General features: G+C 41.7%; 1 protein-coding gene across 1 annotated transcript; it reads right to left on the bottom strand.

Moving 5' to 3' along the window:
* Positions 1-2182: 2182 nt before the first annotated feature.
* tmem170b (transmembrane protein 170B) lies at positions 2183-20082 on the bottom strand. The gene is made up of 3 exons (XM_034125309.1): positions 19627-20082; positions 9727-9897; positions 2183-6368 (listed from the first exon to the last, which is right to left on the bottom strand). The coding sequence occupies exons 1-3, from the start codon at positions 19799-19801 to the stop codon at positions 6238-6240; spliced, it is 477 nt and encodes a 158-aa protein (XP_033981200.1). The 5' UTR covers positions 19802-20082; the 3' UTR covers positions 2183-6237.
* Positions 20083-20338: the final 256 nt, after the last annotated feature.

The following is a 20338-nucleotide window of genomic DNA, read 5'->3' as shown; positions in this document are numbered from 1 at the left end:
GTAGGCTTTCAGATGTAGGCGATTTCTGCATATTAACTGATATAAAACATACATTTAACAACAGTGCCTGACAGAGCTGCAGAATGAGGCCTTTACATTTGTTGCCTTTTCCAACATTCTGGAAGGTTTAGTATGACATATCTTCCCCAATGACATTTAAAATAAACTGCCAACCCTCTTTAAGGTTGGATAAGAGCATAAACAATATTGTCTCCTCTAAAATACGAATGCAAATGTTCCCAAGTTTCCCAAACACTCATCAAACAGCCATACATACCAAAGCCACTATCCCTGGCCTATTATGAATCAGCTCTGCTCTTCCTTTTCTGTCTCATATTATAATAACACTACCGTTCCAATAGCCGCTGCTGAGTGGAAACAAGGAGCACAATCCCCTGCTCTTCCTCATTAAAGAATAAAAATAACAAAAAACAACGTGATAAATAGTCAAGACTGTTATCCTTTTAAATCCACAAGCATGGTAATTAAATTCCATCATCGTCATTAAAAGCCCTCCTCTGCTCAGCATTGTGAACACATCAGATTAGACAACTGGTTCTATTGAGATTTGTTAGTGTAGGTTTTGAAAGGCCAGGGAGGAAAACACATCATTAGGGTGGAATAGCAGCGAAATGTCAAATCAGATATGAGAATAATATCTGAAAAATGTTTTGTGTGGTCTCACAATAAAACCGTGAAAGGAAGTCCTGGCCGTGTCATTACAAACATGACAAAATAACGTTCTGGAGGCGTTTCTGGGAATGATACCACCAAATAAAAGTCAGCCAACCTCCTCACAACAAAGAACAATGTTTGCTTCTCTCTGATTTGGCTGATGATGATCCCCGGTGCCACCAGGAGACGTGCCACGAATGGAGACGACGCCGCTTCTGACCCAGAGGACAATAGAAACAGAGAGGCAGTGAATAATAATGCATTCACCAACTGGGCTCTGTGTGCCAGCTTGATGCTGCCTCTGATTGCTTTCACAAAGGGGGCCAACATGAAAGTGAGAAACACTAATGAGTGTGATTGTTTCAATTCACAGACAAGCAGCCAATTATGAAGCGTTTACAATTAAATCATTTGGATGAGTAATGCCACATGGATATTTTCTGATGTGGAAAGGAATTCAGTTCGAAAAGTAAAGAAGGTTCTGATAAGTTGTTTCTTTTTTTAATCCCTTCAGCACCCGTTTTAAAATAGATCATCTGATATCCTTAGCCATAAAATATCCATGTCTTAAAATGCCATAAATACATACTTGATTTTGTTTGGCTTTTAAATAGCATTAACATGGCCCATATGCAGGCATGAGAAAATGGCTCTATCTGGTAGAAAATAGTAATATCTTAGATATAAGGCCATGGCTCTAGAAGTCAAGCCTGATATAATAGTATGATTACATGTAATGGATGTAGGATCAAACGGTGTTTTTAAGGGCATATTTTTGTCCTTGAGGATGTGACTGTATTTTGGCTTAACACGTTATGACTTATTATACAAGTTGAGGTTAAACTTCTAAAATAAGGGGAAAAAAACTCCCAGTCTTAATTTTCACGATTACACAGCCAAAGTGATGGATAACATTCAAAAGCCAAAAATATCTATTGTGGTTGATAATGGGTACTAATTTAGTAGAATTGTCAGCAGCAGCTGCAGCATATTCATTGTGACTTTGAGAATGTCATAATAAACACAATGTTAAATTATGCTAATCACCGTTATCAGCTCCAAGGACAGACAAATAACCCCCAATTCAACACCCGTCATCTTTTAAGAAATCACTTCTAACAAACAACAGAAAATATGCCGAATTCCTCATTTTAAGGCTGATTGAGGTCGCCATCATGGCTGATTGAAGTCACACCACACAGCAGATTTTCTATTCTTTATACAAAAAGCTGCTGAAAGAACTCCAATTACTCTGCTGAGTGTGGACTTAATTTTAAAAGCTTTGACATTTACACCGTCAACCTTTGCTGAGTTTAACTAAATTAAAAGAACATTTTCAGTGCTTAGCTAATTAAGTATTTCCATGTTCTCTCACATCTGAGTAATGATTGGAAAAAAGGGAGGAAGGGGAAAACCTGTACGGAGAAAGTGAATCAGCAGCCAGAAACTGGAGGGGGAGGAATGATAAAGGACACAGCATGATGATAAAGAAATCAAAACTCCCAAGTGAATATACTGCAAAAGATTTTTACTCCAACTGACTGTTGAGTATTTACAGGAGAAACACTTTGTACATAAATAGGCAATAGTTATAAATATCAGCGGTTTGGCTGGTACAAAATTAAAAAAGGAACATATTGTACATATCTACAAGTGCCACTTTGGGTTTTTGTACAACATTGTCTCTTGTTGGATTGTCCGTATAGTCCCATTCACACGTTATCTGAGCACATGCATCACAGCAGGTCCACAGTAAGCGTCCGGGGGGGGGAATATGTGGCATTTGGACGACAGTAGACCAAAGGGGCAGCTTTTAGTTATAAGCCTATGAAAGAGACAGGGTTATTGAGCTGGGCGTCTCGCTGCAGTGCGATGGCATTTTTAAAAGTCTAGAGGGGGTTTTTAGTTGCTGGGTACCTCCTTGGATATTGCAGTACACAGTCAGTTACACAGCCACTTTAATGGTGGCTGAATCACATAACCTGGAGTGGAAAAACACAGTACTCATCATCAGCATTCACTGCGCTGGGTGTGAACCTAAATAATATCCAGTGGTTATTCTGTTCATATCAGAGGACTTTGTACACTATGGCTATATACAGCTCAGGATGTACAGTAAGTGCACTCATTTAACAACCTTAGTCCATCATTTCTTGCAGTTTCATTGTCAGAAAAAAACAATGTTTTCCAACACATTTTGTAAGATGAGCTGATCTTCACAGCGTCACTCACAATAGGACCCTTGCCTTTTCGGACACTTTAGGGGTGCTCAAAACAATGTGAACAATCTATGGAGGCCCTGAGAGGCCAAAACAAAACAAAAAATGTATGGCGATTCATTTTTTAGGTCTGATCTAAACCTGATGACGGGATGACTTAAGCAAAGATTAAATCATCTGTGAAACAGGTGGGTTAAAACAAGTTTTGCCAGGATCAAGTGTTTGTTGTTGTCATACTGCACCATTATCTAATTTTAAAAAAGGACTCAAAGTGGCAGATTAGCATCAGAACTTTACTTCTAACACACGATATATTAAATACATCATGGATGCTTTTAGTTCTCATTCAGAAGAGGACTATGGTGGCCAAAAGGCCTAATAAATAAATAATAATTTACCTGCAAAATGTTTTTTCATCCACATTTACACAAATGAAAAAAAGTGTCTTTGTAAATGTAGCTTTATGTCTCAGAAAAACACTATTTACAAAAATACCTGTGTACATATAAACCTTTTTTTCACCTGTTCCTAAGTAACAAACACTGAATAGTTTAGATCAGATTTAGAAAATGGATCACCAGAAATGTTGGCCTCTCAGGGCTTCCGTACAAACCCCTCTAATGAAAAGAAAGAACATTTTATTACACTACTCACATGCACAACCACACGGTCCAACACCAATTACAACACTCACATTTCTCCTCTGAACCACACATACACGCAAACATGCAGAAACTGCCCCACAAACAGCTTCACAGAGATTTCATTGCTGTGACAGCAGGTGAGTCACCAGCAGCAACTCACATTTGGTCCCTGAAATTGAGCTAAAAACATTCAAGCAGGTAGCATGGGTAATGTGCAGAGCGTTCAGTGGACACAAAGGGGAGGGGGTCACATGAATTCTCTTTAAGATTACATTTTAATTTCTTGGGGGATATTAGGACTTTTTGTCAAATGTTTGTATCAAAACACTCGGTAGAACTTTCATCATCTTTTTAAATCCACAATCATCTTTCAGGCATTTCGGCTGCCACTTCCTTTCTGTGCAATAGCGCCCTCATGTGTGCTAAGCTGGTGCTGAAGGTGAGCTGTGTCAATTACATAACTCATAAACATACAGCCTTTACCTTTAGAGCTACAGCACACACAGATAACAACACATTTTTGTCAAATTCATTTAAATGGTGGTTTGTCTGGGGGACGAGCCAATGTGCAAATGTTTCTAAAACTGAAAAAAATGAATGCATTTTTTTGAATGAAATCAATTAAATGACACAAAGATAATAAATTAAGCTAACATGTGAGCGACACTTTGGCATTGCAACCTTTTCTCCTCCCACCCTGCTCCCGTACTAGATACACTGTTTTACTTTGGAAGTGCTTATGGGCCAAGTTATGAGCTTTAAACTTAAATAAATCAGTGTATCTATTTTCAGTGAGAAACTCTTGAGTAAATACAGCAGCTTCAAGCACATTCTTCTTTGCTTTTCCCAAAACAAGATTATCAGTGTCTATCATCACTGATTTCTGTGTATAATTACTGTGATTACCGAATGGGGTCTCACCAGAGTCGCATCATCGCACACTGTGCTAAAACAAGGCAGTTATTTTCAGTACAATATACAAAGTTAAACTTAAGGAACATGGGTTGATAAAGAAAACAAAGAAAAGAGGAAGCCATAGAAGAATGGCCGTCTGAGCAGCAGAATCCGTCTGACCTTCTCCAGACAGGGAAGGGTCTCCACGGGGGAATTTATGCTGTAGCACTGCAGACAATGTTAGTAATACTACGGCTCCATTTCAACGTTATTACAGGAAATCTGGACTCGCAGACATGGAATTTTGTATGAAGATGTGACTCTCGAGCAGCAAAACAACCCTTCTTAAAACCGATACATCTTAAAACCTGAATAAGATCAACCTGATCTTACGCTAATGAGACCTGTATCAAACCTGCAAACACTTCTGAGGGCTTGTCCAGACCTTTCTGTTTGCTTTAAAGGAACGTTTAAGAACAACTATTTTATTTCTTACTGAAAGTTACATTAGAGGTTTGACACTACTTTTATGTCCATATAGTAAATATCGAGCTGGAAGTAGTAGAACGTTAGCTTAGCTTAGCACAAAGACTGGAAACTGGAGGGAAACAGCTAGCCTTACTATATTAAAAGAAAAATATGCCAACAATCTCTTGTGAGTGCATCTTTATTCTATATCTCGTTTTGTGTAAGTGTAAAAAACAATACTTTGTATTTTTAAAAGGGGTTGTGGCAGACTATTTCTTAGCTAGCTTTTCACTCCTTTAAGTAATTGTGTTTAGCCAATATATATTCAGTCACATAACCCCTTTTAAATCTGCAAATTGTTGTTTTTAGACTAAACAACCAAGAGATAGAAGTTATATAGAAGTTAGAATTCAAGCTTTTATGTGCTGCTAGTTAAAAGCCACTTCCCAATATTACAGTCTTTATGCTATGCTAAGCTAACAACCTGCTCTCTGTAGCTTCATGCTAACCGTACAGACGTGAGAGTGTTATCTCTTCATCTAACTCTCAGGAAGGAAGTCAATAAGTGTGTTTCCCAATGTGTCTCAATGTTCCTCTAACTCTTATCAGAGTTCTCGTTGGCACAAAATGAATCAAAACTTCAAACCATATCTAGCGCCTATGCTGGTTTTCTTATCCACGTCTTCTGATTTCACACGTTCTTACGCAAAGAGTGAGTGCAACATTAAAAGCTGCAGCTTGCTCTACAGTATATTGGATGATTCAGCTTTCAAACCATTTGAAGGAAAGGAATGATCATTGATACTCTGAACGTCGTGAAGACCGAGAGGTGAGGCTGATGTTCAATACTGAAGAAAAATTGTGTCATTGCGCAACTCTTGTTCTCATGCTGATCACTGAAGGATCATCAGATCATCATTACAGGTCTTGTCACTGCTGTTTTTTTTTAAATAGTTTGTTTTCCCCTCTACATTTGCAACAGAAAGCCTTGATGAGTCAGCGGCCATGAAAGGCATCTGGATGTCCCAGAGAAGGCTTTTGGCACAACAATTGATGAAACTCTGGAAACACCCGGAACATGGCTTTCAAGTCCAGAAGCTGAGGATGGCCGCCTGGTGCCGCTCTCTCACATGAAGACAGCCTCTGAAGAGCGGCGTCACTGTGGCAGTTACGGAGCAGGGGCACCGGGGGGGGGCGCCGTGTCCTGCTTCCAGCCCAAGGTCCAGAGCATTTCTGCTTCCTCTCCTTCCACACGCTCAGCCACCATAAAGTCTCCGACTGGCTCGATGAATTCTCATCTCAGTGTCTGTGCTTCGTCTCGTCCAGGGGGTTTCACTTCACAGAGTTGCCAGGATGCGTGAGAAGGAGATGATGACGGAGAGGGCGGTCTGGCCCACGCCGAACACCAGAGCCTCCAGCGGTGCCATGTCCTTCCCTGCCACGCGGTACACCCCCGCCACCGCCGCGCCTGTGGGAGGAAGAACAAGCACATTCATCAGCGTTAATACACACTGCAAGTAAACAGATGGGTTGATTCACAAACACTATGGAGGAATAAAACTGCCATTCGAGCAATAGAACAGGATAATCTTTGCTGTTATTAAATTCAGGAACAATGATATGTTGCTGTGTGGTGAAGTAAGGGTAAAACAAATATATAAAAGAAGTAATAAAAGCAGTAACAGTTAGCATAAAATGGTCTTGGCCCCTTTTTATTGGTTTTCTTTTATTTGCTCAGTTGGTAAAGGTCTGTTCTTATTCTGTGTCCTTTAGGTACTTTTCAGTTAAATCCAACAAATACAGGAAATATGTATTATTTATACTTGTGTATTTGTTGTAAATGTTAGGATGTTCTTCAGTCAATGCTATTGTAATTTGTCTTGCACATGGAGGATGTTATTCTACTGTTGTATACCCCTAAGGGTCTGCTTGCAGGAATTTGCATCACAAAAGACAGTGAACACAGAGATGTTAGACATATTTTCAGATTCAGTTAGATTACATCATTATATATGTTCAGCCTTATTAAACATCCGCTTAGAATTAGCAGGAAAAGGTTTTGTAACTTAACCTCACCCACATAATCTGTTTGACTCAGAAATTCGTCACATAACAGAAGCTAAAAATAGTCTAACGCTATGACTTTATCTTGATTAAATTGTGTCGGCATTAAAGGGTTTCTTTGCTGATGTTCTTACTGTCAATTCCGATCAAATCACACACCCCTACAACAGTAAAGGAGAAGTTAATGAATTGTATGAGTTGATTGCTTCTTATTTTGCTATAAAAAGTCATTTTAACAATTTGAAAACAAGTACCAAGATTAATATAATAATAAATATATTTTGTCCCTAAAATCAATGAATAATCATGATACCAGACATATATGGGCAGCTCGCTCTAACACTACATGACCTTTCCTGTCCTTCTGCGTTTGCTCTGCCTCACTTTGACTTGAAGCCAGAGTGTGTGTGTGTGTGTGTGTGTGTGTGTGTGTGTGTGTGTGTGTGTGTGTGTGTGTGTGTGTGTGTGTGTGTGTGTGTGTGTGTGTGTGTGTGTGTGTGTGTGTGTGTGTGTGTGTGTGTGTGTGTGTGTTGTGTGTGTGTGTGTGTGTGTGTGTGTGTGTGTGTGTGTGTGTGTGTGTGTGTGTGTGTGTGTGTGTGTGTGTGTGTGTGTGTTGTGTGTGTGTGTGTGTGTGTGTCTGTGCTCACAGTCAATAGTCTGCTCTCCCTGATCGCTGCACATTAATAATAAAGTGTCTTTCTATTTTGGGGTCCAGCTTGTATCTATGATGAAGAGTGATTCATTGAGTTGAGCCAAGAAGAGCTCCTGCCCTACACTCAGATAGATTTAGGGCTATTTACACACCTTGGGATCATCACACGGTGTTACAGTGATTGACACAAATATATACGGTGCATATATAACAGACAGACAAACAATAGGTGGAGTGCATTCAGATAAACAAATACAAAGAAAAACTAGATGCATTGCTGTTCCCATTTGCTCTACATGTGATTTTCCAGTACAGTACAGTTTATCAACACCAGAAAAATACAGTACAAATATTCTTGTTTATCATTATTATCATGATTTCTTTCCATTTTGCCCGACCTATGTATTCATGAGACCCGAAATACTGTATATTTCTGAGATTTGGATTTTTGTAATGTGTGGCTCGGTGCCGAATCCGAATACTTTAGTGTTACCAACCAAAAGCTGGTATGAAAAGTCTCATCAAACAGGACCATGTGAATCAGAAATTATCCCTACATTTAATTCAAATGTACTGACATTTTCCCCACTTAAATTAGAAATATTATAAAAAATATATATATCATTTTAAAAATGATAAATGTTATATTATCTAGGCTTATTTATGTTAATGTAATATCGATATCTACATGGTCTCCATGTTCTGTAGTGATATAGGCATCCTGGACTTTCCCCAAAAAGTTTTCAAAACTCTTATATTTATAACAATTAAAATGTGCCACGCAGAAGCTGCTATTTTTCAACCAGGAAATAGGCAGAAAAAAGGCACAGGGAAAACTAAAAAGCGTGCAAAACAAAAAATATAACCACAAATCACAGAGATGCTGATTTGCATTCAACCTGCTGGTTAAAGTAAAGGGGTTTACCTGAAGCCCACTTAAGGTGGAATGACCTTTAAGGTGGACAAGCTAATCTCATTTGAATGCTAAGTGGCTTCTTGGATCATTTTCTTCCCTGAATGTGTTAAATCACTGGAATGCCCTTTAAAGGCCCCTGTCATTTCATATGACAGTATATTATGATTGAATGGTGCATTAACAAAATAAATGAATGAGATTAGTGTTATTTGTCATTGGGTTTTTTGTCACTCTCCCCACCCAGCTTTGCAGGTAACATGTTTGCATTAGTAATTAAACATTTCCAGCCCTAATGTAAATTTAAATGTGCAAATGTTAGTTTCTAGACTAAACAACCAAGAGATATATGTTGTTAGTATTTGAGCTTTCCATGTGCTGGTAGTTAAAAGCCTTTACCCAATGTTACAGTCTTTATGCTATGCTAAGCTAACCACCTGCTCTCTGTAGCTTCATGCTAACCATACAGACGTGAGAGTGTTATCTCCTCATCTAACTCTCAGAAAGGAAGTGAATAAGTGTGTTTGCCAATGTGTCGCAATGTTCCTCTAACTCTTATCAGAGTTCTCGTTGGCACAAAATGAATCCAAATTTCAAACCAAATCTAGCGCCTATGCTAGTTTTCTTCTCCACGTCGACTGATATCACACGTTCTTAGGCAAAGAGCGTGTCAAACATTTACAAAGTGGAAAATTCAAAGCTACAGCTCGCTCTATATTGGATGATTCAGCTTTAAAACCATTTGAGGGAAAGGAATGATCATTGATATTCTGAACGTCGTTTTCAAATTTGTTTCCCTACTCCGACATTACTTATCTTAAAAGTCGTTACTTTTCTTGTGTGTACACACCTTGTTAATGGACCAAAAGCCACCATGTATCACCACATCGAGGTAATGAATTGAATCAAACAATCAGACATTTATATATATGTTTTCAATATCTCTCAGAGGTGCTTGAAGCTTCCTGTGCTGAATAAACCCAAAAGGAAGCTCAACAGGAAAACACAAGAATCTGAAATCCCTCCGTCAGCTCCGGTGTTCCTCTCTTTGACAGGAGTTAACAACACACATCCCGCTCTCGTTCCCTCCCTGTCACCTCCAATCTTCTTCAGTCTGACTGGATGCTGAGTTCTATTGAGGTCAGCCTTAAACCAAAAAAATAAAAAAGAGCGGGTGATGGAGAAGAATAGACTTACTGGTGATGACGCCTCCGGAGAGGGAGGCCAGGAACCCCACGCTGACCAGCACCAGGGTGATGAGGCGGCCCCTCTTGTGGCGCTGCAGCATGACCAACATGAGCAGCCCCACCGCCCCGTGGACGAAGAGCGAGGAGAAGAGACACCACAGGAACACCCAGTACCACATCTCTGACGGGGGGGGGGGGACAAAAAAGACTCAATAAACACAGAATCAGAACCTATTCAACTTTTTAGCAAGAATCCATTAACTATACACATTGGAGATTCAGAAATGTTTAGTAATCAAAGTCCATTTACTCAACTACAGTACTAAAGAAACATTTTGAGGCATTTGTTTTTACTTCTTCTGCAACTCTATTAAGAGTGACACATTTGACTTTTTACTCCTAGAGTTTAGGATTGACCGATTAGAAGAAGAAAGCAACATTGTGGTATAATAAACACCATTTTGAAATAGCAATGGCTGTGAAAAAAAGGAAATATTTGTAATTTCTACAGTTGCGGAAATGATACTGTAATTTATATTTATTTGTTCATATATTAATGTTTAAACCAGGCCTGGCATGTTTTTGTTGTTCTTTCAAAAATGTTTTACAAGGCTTCAAGTTACAAGTTAGAATATTCTACTGTGATTGAAGGTTTTACCAATTCAATACAAAAATACATTTATGCTATTTATTGTAATTCTTCTTCATCTCATTTAATCTTAACACGAAAGCCGGGCCTCCATGACGGAGCAATTAAAATGTTGATTTAATTCAATGTTATGTTGGTCATACTGTATAGATTGTAGTGAAAACAAATGATAAAGATCTTGAAAAAATACATTGCAAACTCAACCAAAATCTAAATAATAGTACATGAAAAAAAAAGCCACAATTAGATTAATTTCACAATTCAGTCAGCTCTGCCAAAGGTAACATCAGACTAATCAATGGAGTGATTACAAAAAATAGGAGTAATATAGGAGTTTGCACAGCTAAGCCCACACTATTGGCCAAAATTCATGATACCCTAGCCTCTGCTGCATAGATTTTCACCTTCATTTCATCTGTGCTCACAAGTCCGCCAACGTTATATTACAAAACTAAATAACTGTCAGCAAAGAAAAAAGTGATTATTCCCAAGGATTTCCATCACTTTTTCATATTCTCCCCTGGATAGGCACAGATAAAATAGGCGCTTTCACACCGGAGTATTTTCCCGTACTTTTCCCAGAAATAGTTCCGATAGTTCTTGGGATGTTGCGTTCACACCAAAAATATCTTTTTTTTCGGGAACCTTTTCACCCCTTCTTAGTCCCTGCTAGAGAGCAGGGACTTTCCTGGGGAGAAAAAGGTTCCAATTTCTGATTGGCTGGGCGAATTGCAAACCACGCCCCGTAAAACTCTGAAAAGTTTTTGTGAAGCCGCCATTTTATTTGCTTGCATTAGCATTATTAGCATTAGCATTAGCCCAGCGCACCAACGGAGAGAGACTAACTTATGGCAACACAAAATAAAACGTGGGATCGGTGGAGTGATGAGGAGGTGTCGGCGCTTCTGGCGATTTACCCGGGGGGCTCCGGGACTTCGGGTGGCAGTATACGCCGTGAAGTTGTTTGCGACCTGCCAGTAAACCCAAAGCAGAAGAAGAAGAAGAAGTGACGTCAGCGGCTTAATTTGCGTAATCCTCCCTCAGGGACTTATTCCGGTGTGAACGCGATTTACTAGATAGTTCCGGGGAAATATAAGTCCCGGGGAAAAGTTCCGGGAACTATTCCTGGGAAAAGTACTTGGTGTGAAAGCGCCTATAGTTCCTGTCATGCAAATTCAGAGATATCATTTCTCAGAAAGAATGTTTTTCTGCTACCTGGGACACTAGACAAAACAGACCTTGTTTGAGAGCATACTGCAACTACAGATCAGGATGCAGAGATACTATCTGAGCTGCACACGTCTGAGAGGGAGGATTTCAATCTACATCCACCACAACATAAGTCAGGGCTCATCGAGGAGGCAGCCGACCGTGGTAATGGGACTGAGGTTGTGATGCCTCTGAGTGAGATTTTACACGAGCTGCGGCGAGGAGGACATTAGGCAGTAAATGAAAAGTCCTGTCTGAAACAATAGCTTACTGCGCCTTGTGGAGTCAAATTCAACATTTGCATTGCTCGTAAAGTGACGGAACTATACATTCTGATTCTATTCAATTCACAAAATTCAAACAAATTGTCAAATTATTCTTAGAAAATGTACCACTGTGCTGTCTTTACAAGTTATTTGACAAGAAAAAAAAAAGTGTCAGAGGTCATTGTGCTTATTTTCAGGTTCATATTAATATGTTGTGCCTCTACTGCAGGGGTGTCAAACTCAAATACACAGTGGGCCAAAATTAAAAAATCGGTACTAGTCGAGGGCCGGACAGGTTCAATGTTTATTGCAAAACGTATTGAAATGAACTTATTGCACATATTAAACCTGGAACTAACAAAGCTTAAATGATTGCCTATAAAAACAACATTAAACATGAAATAATCAGTTGCATTCTTATGGCTCTATCTGCAGCTTTTCCAGAGTCATTTCTTATGATTACATTTTTCCACAGGCCAACAACAGCTTCAAAAAAACAATTTCCCATAAAGAAAAAAACAAACATGCCCTGTTGTCGCAAGAAAAAAAGTGCAGAAGGAAACATCCATTGAAACTCAGTGTGCTGCTCTGTGATGCTAAGCCAGATACTTGGCATCTCATCTCGGGTGCAAGTTCATCAATGTTTGGGCTCAGGCTCTGAGCTGAAGAAATCCTCAGGATTGAGTGAAGGTGTGCATGCAATATACCGGCGGGCCAGATCTAATAGTAATTAGAAATTATCCTGCGGGCCGAAATTAAATCCACCAAGGGCCTGATTTGGCCCCCGGGCCTTGAGTTTGACACATGTGCTCTACTGTGACATGTTTCAATGCTTTAACGTTCAAAAAGCTCTTTATTTTTCTCATACTGCCTGTGCTGCAGCACCTCTTTTCACCCTCTGTCTGAAACCACAGCCCAGTCTGCTCTGATTGGTTAGCTGCCCGGCTCTGTTGTGATTGGTCCACCGTTTAGAGATGTTCCGCCCCTTAGCCTATCATGTACCTAGTGTTGGAGTGCTAGCAACTAGAGTAGTAGTAGTGGAGACAGAAGTAAACAAATCCAATCAAGTTTAAGAAACGGGGGGTGTTGGTGAGAAACTCCCTCTGGCGTCAACTTTAGGATTTTAGCCTTTGCAGATCATGTACGCATAAAAACCTACATAACAAACTTCTGGATAGGGAAAACCCAAAACAACATAAACGGGCTCCTTTTAAATCATTCTTATCCTTTTCCTCCTCATCTCTTTCTTTCCGGGCCCTGGCCTTGTCACACTTTGCCAGCGAGGGGCCTTGCTTTGAACCACTGGCACCGTGGGAACAAGGAGAAGCCAGCTGGCCATGAGATTATTCTAGAAGAAAAGCAATTCACGGAAGAAGAAACAAATGACCGATCCAGGCCTGTTTTGTTTGGATGTTGAGTTACAAACAGGAAATGTGACATTGTCGTGTGGTGTAAACGTCTGAAGACTCAATTCTATTGCAAACTATTTCCCAAGCCTGAAGGGAGCTCTTTAACCTAGTTGTTCCACAGTTTACTGAGCGCCTACATCTAACTATTGATCCGGCAATCAGCTGTCGAGATGAATGGAGAGAGACGTGACAGCTCGGCAACACAACGGCTCTTTGTCCCGCACAACTGGCCCCGTCAGTCACATCGCCGCTGTCTCTCTTCAACCATCAGCCTCCATCCAGCAGGAGAGGAGGGAGACGAGGATATAACCGCCAGAGAGATGGATCTTTTCTATTCTGTTAATTATGCTTTTGCCCATCCTTCCTTCTCCATCCTCAGACCCGTGACCCAGAAATCAATCAAGGTCAAGCATCATTAATGTTGTCCATCCAATCGTTTGAATGTGTCCCAGAGGAGACAAGAGAGGAGGCTACAGGATGGCCTATGCTATCCTAAGCTAAGACGAATGCTGCAACTAATGATTGTTTTTATTATCAGTTAGCAATTATTTTTCTAGTTTCAAACAATTGATCTACAAAAATGTCAGAAAATACTGAAAATGTCCATCCCTGTTTCTCAAAATCAAAGTTGACTTGTTTTGTCAGTCCAAAACCCTTTCCTTTAGGTTAGGTCCTGGTATGGTTGTTGCTGGCACCAAAGCTAAGAAAACATTTAGAACAATTTAAAGTTGTTTAAATTGTTCAGTTTAGAGTTATACATGCTTGTCTCAGGTTTCAAAAACTGCTACAAAATTGTCACACAAGTCGCTTTAGGCCACATGTGTCAAACTCAAGGCCCGGGAGCCAAATCAGGACCTTGGTGGATTTAATTTCGGCCCGCAGGATAATTTTTAATTACTATAAGATCTGGCCCGCCGGTATATTGCACGCACACCTTCACTCAATCCTGAGGATCTCCTCCGCTCAGAGCCTGAGCCCAAACATTGATGAACTTGCACCCAAGATGAGATGCCAAGTATCTGGCTTAAACTAGCATCACAGAGCAGCAAACTGAGTTTAAATATATGTTTCCTTTTGCACTTTCTTTCTTGCGACAACAGGGCATGATTGTTTTTTTTATGCTGTTGTTGGCCTGTGGAAAAATGTAATCATAAGAAATGACTCTGGAAAAGCTGCAGATCGAGCCATAAGAAATGAATGCAACTGATTATTTAATGTTTAATGTTGTTCTTATAGGCAATCATTTAAGCTTTGTTAGTTCCAGGTTTAATATGTGCAATAAGTTCATTTCAATACGTTTTGCAATAAACATTGAACCAGTCCGGCCCTCCACTAGTACCCATTTTTTTATTTTGGCCCACTGTGTATTTGAGTTTGACACCCCTGCTTTAGCCCAATGGAAAGTACCCAGAGACACCCCGCCCTGCTCCATTAGGATCCCTCATCAGGTCCCAGTTACACAGGCCGAGCATCTGTCGTCCAACTTAAGCCTGAACGGATTATCACGATGCTCAACACGGGAGCATGTGGGGCCATAGGAGGACGTGTTCACAGACCTCTGTCCTGTCCCGGGACCTGCACCAATGGATAATTGGGAAACAGTCACCTTCCCAGCCGGATGCAACGATAAATTAAACCATGGGTCGGCAACAGGCGGCCCACGGGCCATTGGTGGCCCGCCAGCAATAATATTTGGCCAGGAAAATTATTTTGAGAATAAAAATAAAATATTATTTTGAGATTCTTTTTAATTTTTTTTAATTTTACAATATTGGACCGACAGTCGCACATATAGGCTATAATGTCCGAATAGATCATCTACCTACACCTGAATAATGCTTATTGTACTTTTATCCATGTTGAGAGTGAATGACACACAGCACAGGCACAATCTGGCAGTGGGGTGCACTGACGCTGATAGTGGATCAATAAGTAGCTGGACAGCGCGTGGTGCTGAAAGAGCCAACATGCGGTGTGTGGTTTGAAAAAAATAACACCAGCTCACGGGAACGGGAACGTTTGCGTTTACGCACCGTATGCGTTTTCAAAAAAGTCTTCCGTTCACACGCACTCGGCTCAATTAACGTGTCCGTTCACACGAGACCACTGGAAACGCTGGAAACGCTGTAGTACATATGCCGGGCCTGTAAGTGGCGCTGCTGCCGCCACAAAATACACCAAAAGCAGCGAAGAAGATCCCGGAGCATGGTTGCCATGGTTGCCCTTCTGTTTATTCCATAGACTGTATATATAAAGGTTTATTCTCCGCGGTGGACGGTGTGTGCTCCTGCTGTAAATCTCTCCGGTAGTCCACCAGCAGATGAAAAACACCCACCTCTCCGCCTCTTCCAAGGAACGAGGGAACCATGCGGCAGAGTTTCAGTTAACGATTTTTTTCGGATTTGTCCCGAACGTCCCGATGGCCAGCCGGGGGGTGCTAGTGACTTATCCGACCGGCCCACATCGTCCGACCGGCCCACTTCAGTACCGGCCCATCGGGATTTGTCCCGAACGTCCCGATGGCCAGTCCGCCCCTGCTGCCTCCCCAGTTGGCAGCTTTGTTTTGAAAGAACTGTTTTGACTCATCTGACATTTATGAGAGGAAATCCCTAATGTCCGAGTGCAAGGGAATGCAGCACAAGACGCGAGCCCTGCCCTGGTGCGAGCATGGAAAAGTGATTGACGGCGATTTCATTTGAACGGGACGGCGCAAAACGAGAAGAAATTGAAAAGATAAGTCTGTTAAAATACAGATAATAGCCCTGGCTTTTAACATGGGACTCAAATGGGGCTAGAGAGGACGAGCCTCCCTTTGGGCAGGTCTAGCCAGAGGCTCTGCTTCTGGCCTTTGATTATGTTCTGGCCCGCCATCTAGTGGCTCAGAAAAAAATTGGCCCAGGGCCAAAATTACTTGCCGACCCCTGATTTAAACTAACATATCAATGCTTAAACGGATTTCTGTAGCACTTCTTGAAGAATTACACCATTGATGTAATGTGAGGTTTAAATGGTCACTAGTGGGAGAAAGTCTGTAGGCCAAAATGTTTTGGTGAAAAAACATGGCTGGTTATTAACTCCAGCTGATAGAAATGACTCTTGGCAGGTCATTTTTTCCAGTTTAGCAGATGCTGGAAGGGGACATTAGCGCAGGTTGTCACAGCTCAGAAACAGCACCTATGGGGTGCTACCCTCAAGTGCTGTGTCATGTTCAGAGATACAAAAACACAGTCACATCACAGCATTAACTTCTGCTAATCCGCAACAACAGAACGAGGTCTTTGTCCGCACGGTAGCTCTAGAGCTCGCCGGTCAACACTGAGGCATTAAAAAGAGCCAGGGATCATGTTTTTTTGGTCACTTGATAAGAGGTCTGAGTTTCTGCATGAGCACACAGGCCGCTGCGGAACATGAAGCAATCAGAGAGGCAGGGCTGCAGGAGCTCTGCAGGATTTCTGAGTTCATCCATGAGGAGGCAGAATGATGGATTTGTCCCGGTCCACAGGGACTGAGGGAGGTAAGGTGTGGCCGGCTGGTAGTGATAAAGCTGGAACTGAATTTATATTTTTGTCCCCAACACGGTGCTGTGAATCCAGCAGTCCCTGCTCAATAAAAAAGGTTTGCAGTCAGTGTCGCTCAGTTTTGGACCTCCCTTAGATCTGAGGCTTCAGGAATTACCAAACATCTTTGTATTATTAATCTTGTTATTTTGAAGCTGTTTCCAATAAGGGCTTTTAGGCCAAATTAATTGATTGTTAGTCTCTTGCAGACCTATGTTTACTATCATCCTAGTTTTCTAAATAAATTGGGGGCAGTGGTACAGGCTGTCAATACAGGTCGGCCTACATTACAACAAACATTTGTTTTGGGACGCATTATCTTCTTCAAAGTAGTTATAATAAAAAACTTGGATGGACCTTGGATTTTTTTTAGTTTTTTGAAGTAAAACCAGACAACTTTGCAACTTTTTCGCCTCGTAGGGTTTCCAATAAATGGGGCGAAGCCTGCGAGCTAGTTCAGGCAGTCAACTCGAGCACTTATGCTGCATTCATACATAACGCCCCTTGCCACTCTACAACCAACCAAACAGAGTCTCCTTAATAAGCCGCTCTATTTAACCTGCCAGATATCTCTCTATGCATTGCTTGCTGCTGCTTTGCTGCAGCTACCTCTACGTCGCTGCTGCTTGCCTGCCCCAGCTTCCACCCCAGCTTCCACCTGTAGGCTCTGGGGGTTAGTTATTTAATCATCACTCATCGTGCTATGTATATCTGTGGAGTGATGAGACCCGAGCCTAGACGCCAAACTCAACTAGTTGTCTGACTGAATTATTATTGCTAGGGATGCTATCGCAACCGGATCCTTGTTTGTTTCCTTATTCCTGGGAATAGCAACTGCAAAGACCTTAAATGCATGCTAAATGCGAATAGCCCCTATAAGCTACCATGGGAAAACCAAAGCGCTATCCTCTTACTGTTTGTTGCACTTCCCTTGTGCCTTAAATTGAGCCATCATTTCCCAGGCAGATTGTACACAGAGGTAAACAGTATTGCATAGTTAATGCAAGGCCTATATCAACATAAGGGCCAATTCTTCTACAACCTTTGGGTCAATCAACATTTACTTCATAATAAAATAAGTGAAATCCAAAAATGATCTGTTGCCACCAACTTTTCTTCACACAGTTCCATTCATCTGTTTAAGTATGGTAAGTGATATTTTAAAACCATGGGAACATGACACAAAAACCACAGTACGTATGTGTGCTATCTAACCATGCATAGTTTTCGTCGTTTGTGTGAACCAACCCTCTTCAGTTGACCTTATAGAAACATAAAGCTTGTCAGAATACTGTAAGTCATGTTTGCAAGCCATAAACCAAATGATGTTCCTTTTATGGTTTGCTGAAGGGAAACTGCTGCAAGCACACAAATCATAAACAGGAAATCCATTTGTTTAAAGACAACTCCCCCTGGGCCTGAAAGAAAGGGCAAAGGGGTTTGACGTATATCAAAAGTTGAAATGTGCTTCTGGAGTGTATTGCTGCTGTTGTTCAGGGCTCACACTCTCTTCCCCCAACCCTATGTCATGTTGCAGGAGGTCGTTTTTTAACCTGGCTGGTGAAACATAGGTCTACAGACGGGGTCGTTCTGTGCACCCTGAGTCCCACTCCTCGCAGCTGCAGCTCTGCTTCCGCAAACTTATACATGCTCTGCAGCTTCCTGCTGACTCAGCACCGTTAACTTCTTCTTCTTTTTTTTTTGTTCTAGCTTAATGTGTCTCTCAACACAGGATGTCAGCTGTATTTCATAAGATGGGTCTGTGCCAACTCTGCATGAACACATGTCCGCCCCGGCTCCACTCTCACTCTGCAGGGAGTGATTCAAGAATGTCTATAATGTTCTGTTTATATGACTGAGCAATCCTGTCGTTCCTTTATACATCTTCTCCTTTTTTTTTACCCTTTATACATTTGGCGGAGAAATAATAATTACAATGTTTGAAACAGATGGTGGACGGCAATATTGTGCTTGCTGAGGAAGTTGGGCCTGCCTGTAGAGGAAGAGATAAAATGCCCACACAATGCTTTTCATGCTCCTACTTTTTTTTCAGTTGGACATGACTGTGTTTCGACCCCTGATCGTTTCCATGGAAGCTCCTTAACACACGTCAAGGTGTGAATCATCACCTTTGCCACATCTTTTTTATGGTGAAAGCCTTGTCAATTAAAAGCTGTCATCTCCCCTACAGCTATCAGCCCATGACGATGGTACAACCTCATATTTGAGGCATATTCATAAGGTGTGTAAAAAGCTTCTATTGCCTAGTCCTACCATTCAAAAGCACATAGGTAAAAGCATGGATTTTGGAATGGAATCAGCCTCATTGTTTCTGGACCATCCCAGACAGATGCCCAGAGAGTTGAGGATGCTGCCTCTAATTGCCCCTTGATTACTGGACTGCGAGACAAAGGGAGGAGGGGGGAGGATATGGGAGGAAGGGGGCGACACTTCATTTACTACACAGTCAAGGCGCATTCACGCAGCACACAGATTAATTAGCCGCATGTTGTGATCACTTTCATGTCACCCACTGTTTCTGCGCGCGCGGACAGAGGAGTGGCATTTTTCATTGTGGCCCAACCGGCATTCATTAGCTCTGGATGGGGCTGAGGTGTTACCGTTGCCTCCCTCGTTTTTTTATGGCCAGAGCTCTGCCCTTTCTGTTCAGTAAGCATGTGAGGTGAACTATTACACACGTTGGCTATTCTGCTATAAAATGGACGCGCCTACACAACTATAGCCTACAATACATGCTGAGGGTGAGGGTAGTTGGAGAACAGCTGAAAACACAATAACGGCACCTTTCATTCCGCATACCTGTGAAGTGCTGCAGCGTCGTGCCTTGCACCCAAAGGCTCAGCACTTGCTGCACCGACAGATTAACGGAATAATCCCGGTTCGTTGTCATGTTCATGCTGCTGCTGCCGCCGCCGCCGCCTGGGTTCGCACCCCTCTTTAACGAATAGCTGTACTTGGCTTTAGACGAAGGCATGGAGGAGACCGGGGGGGCATGGGATGGGTGAGGCGGCTCTCCCCGGCGCGGCTCGCCTCTACCGGTGCCTCTGCTTCGGCTTGACGTCTGTCTCCGCTCCGGTAAGGGAAGGGCCGCTGGCTGGTCGCTTCATCCTCGGTGGTGTCGGTGTTGAGGCCATGATGTGGATGGCAGCGCAGCGCAGGCAGGCAGACGCACGGTCGGCTCGTCCTACATCGGCTAGCCCGGCTACATAACCCTTAAAGGGCCAGTAGCTGCTTTGAGGAGGGGGGGTTACCAGTTACGTTGACACATTGACGTCGCTTCATGAATGGGAAGCTATTAGTGTGGTGATCCATGATCTGTGATGGGGAACAAAAGATAGCCGCGTTTGCACAGAAAATGTGCATTATTGATATTAGGCTATAATTAATTTTTAAAAAATACGAATAATGTTCATCCTGACACCATTTTATTTATATAGCCTAGCCTACCTAGTTGTCAACTGTTAAACATGGTTATTAATGTTATTGTTTTACATAGGCTAACTAACTGCTT

This window comes from Trematomus bernacchii, unplaced genomic scaffold (assembly GCF_902827165.1).
Source record: "Trematomus bernacchii unplaced genomic scaffold, fTreBer1.1, whole genome shotgun sequence".
Lineage (NCBI taxonomy): Eukaryota > Metazoa > Chordata > Actinopteri > Perciformes > Nototheniidae > Trematomus > Trematomus bernacchii.
This window is presented reverse-complemented; position numbering and strand designations above follow the sequence as displayed.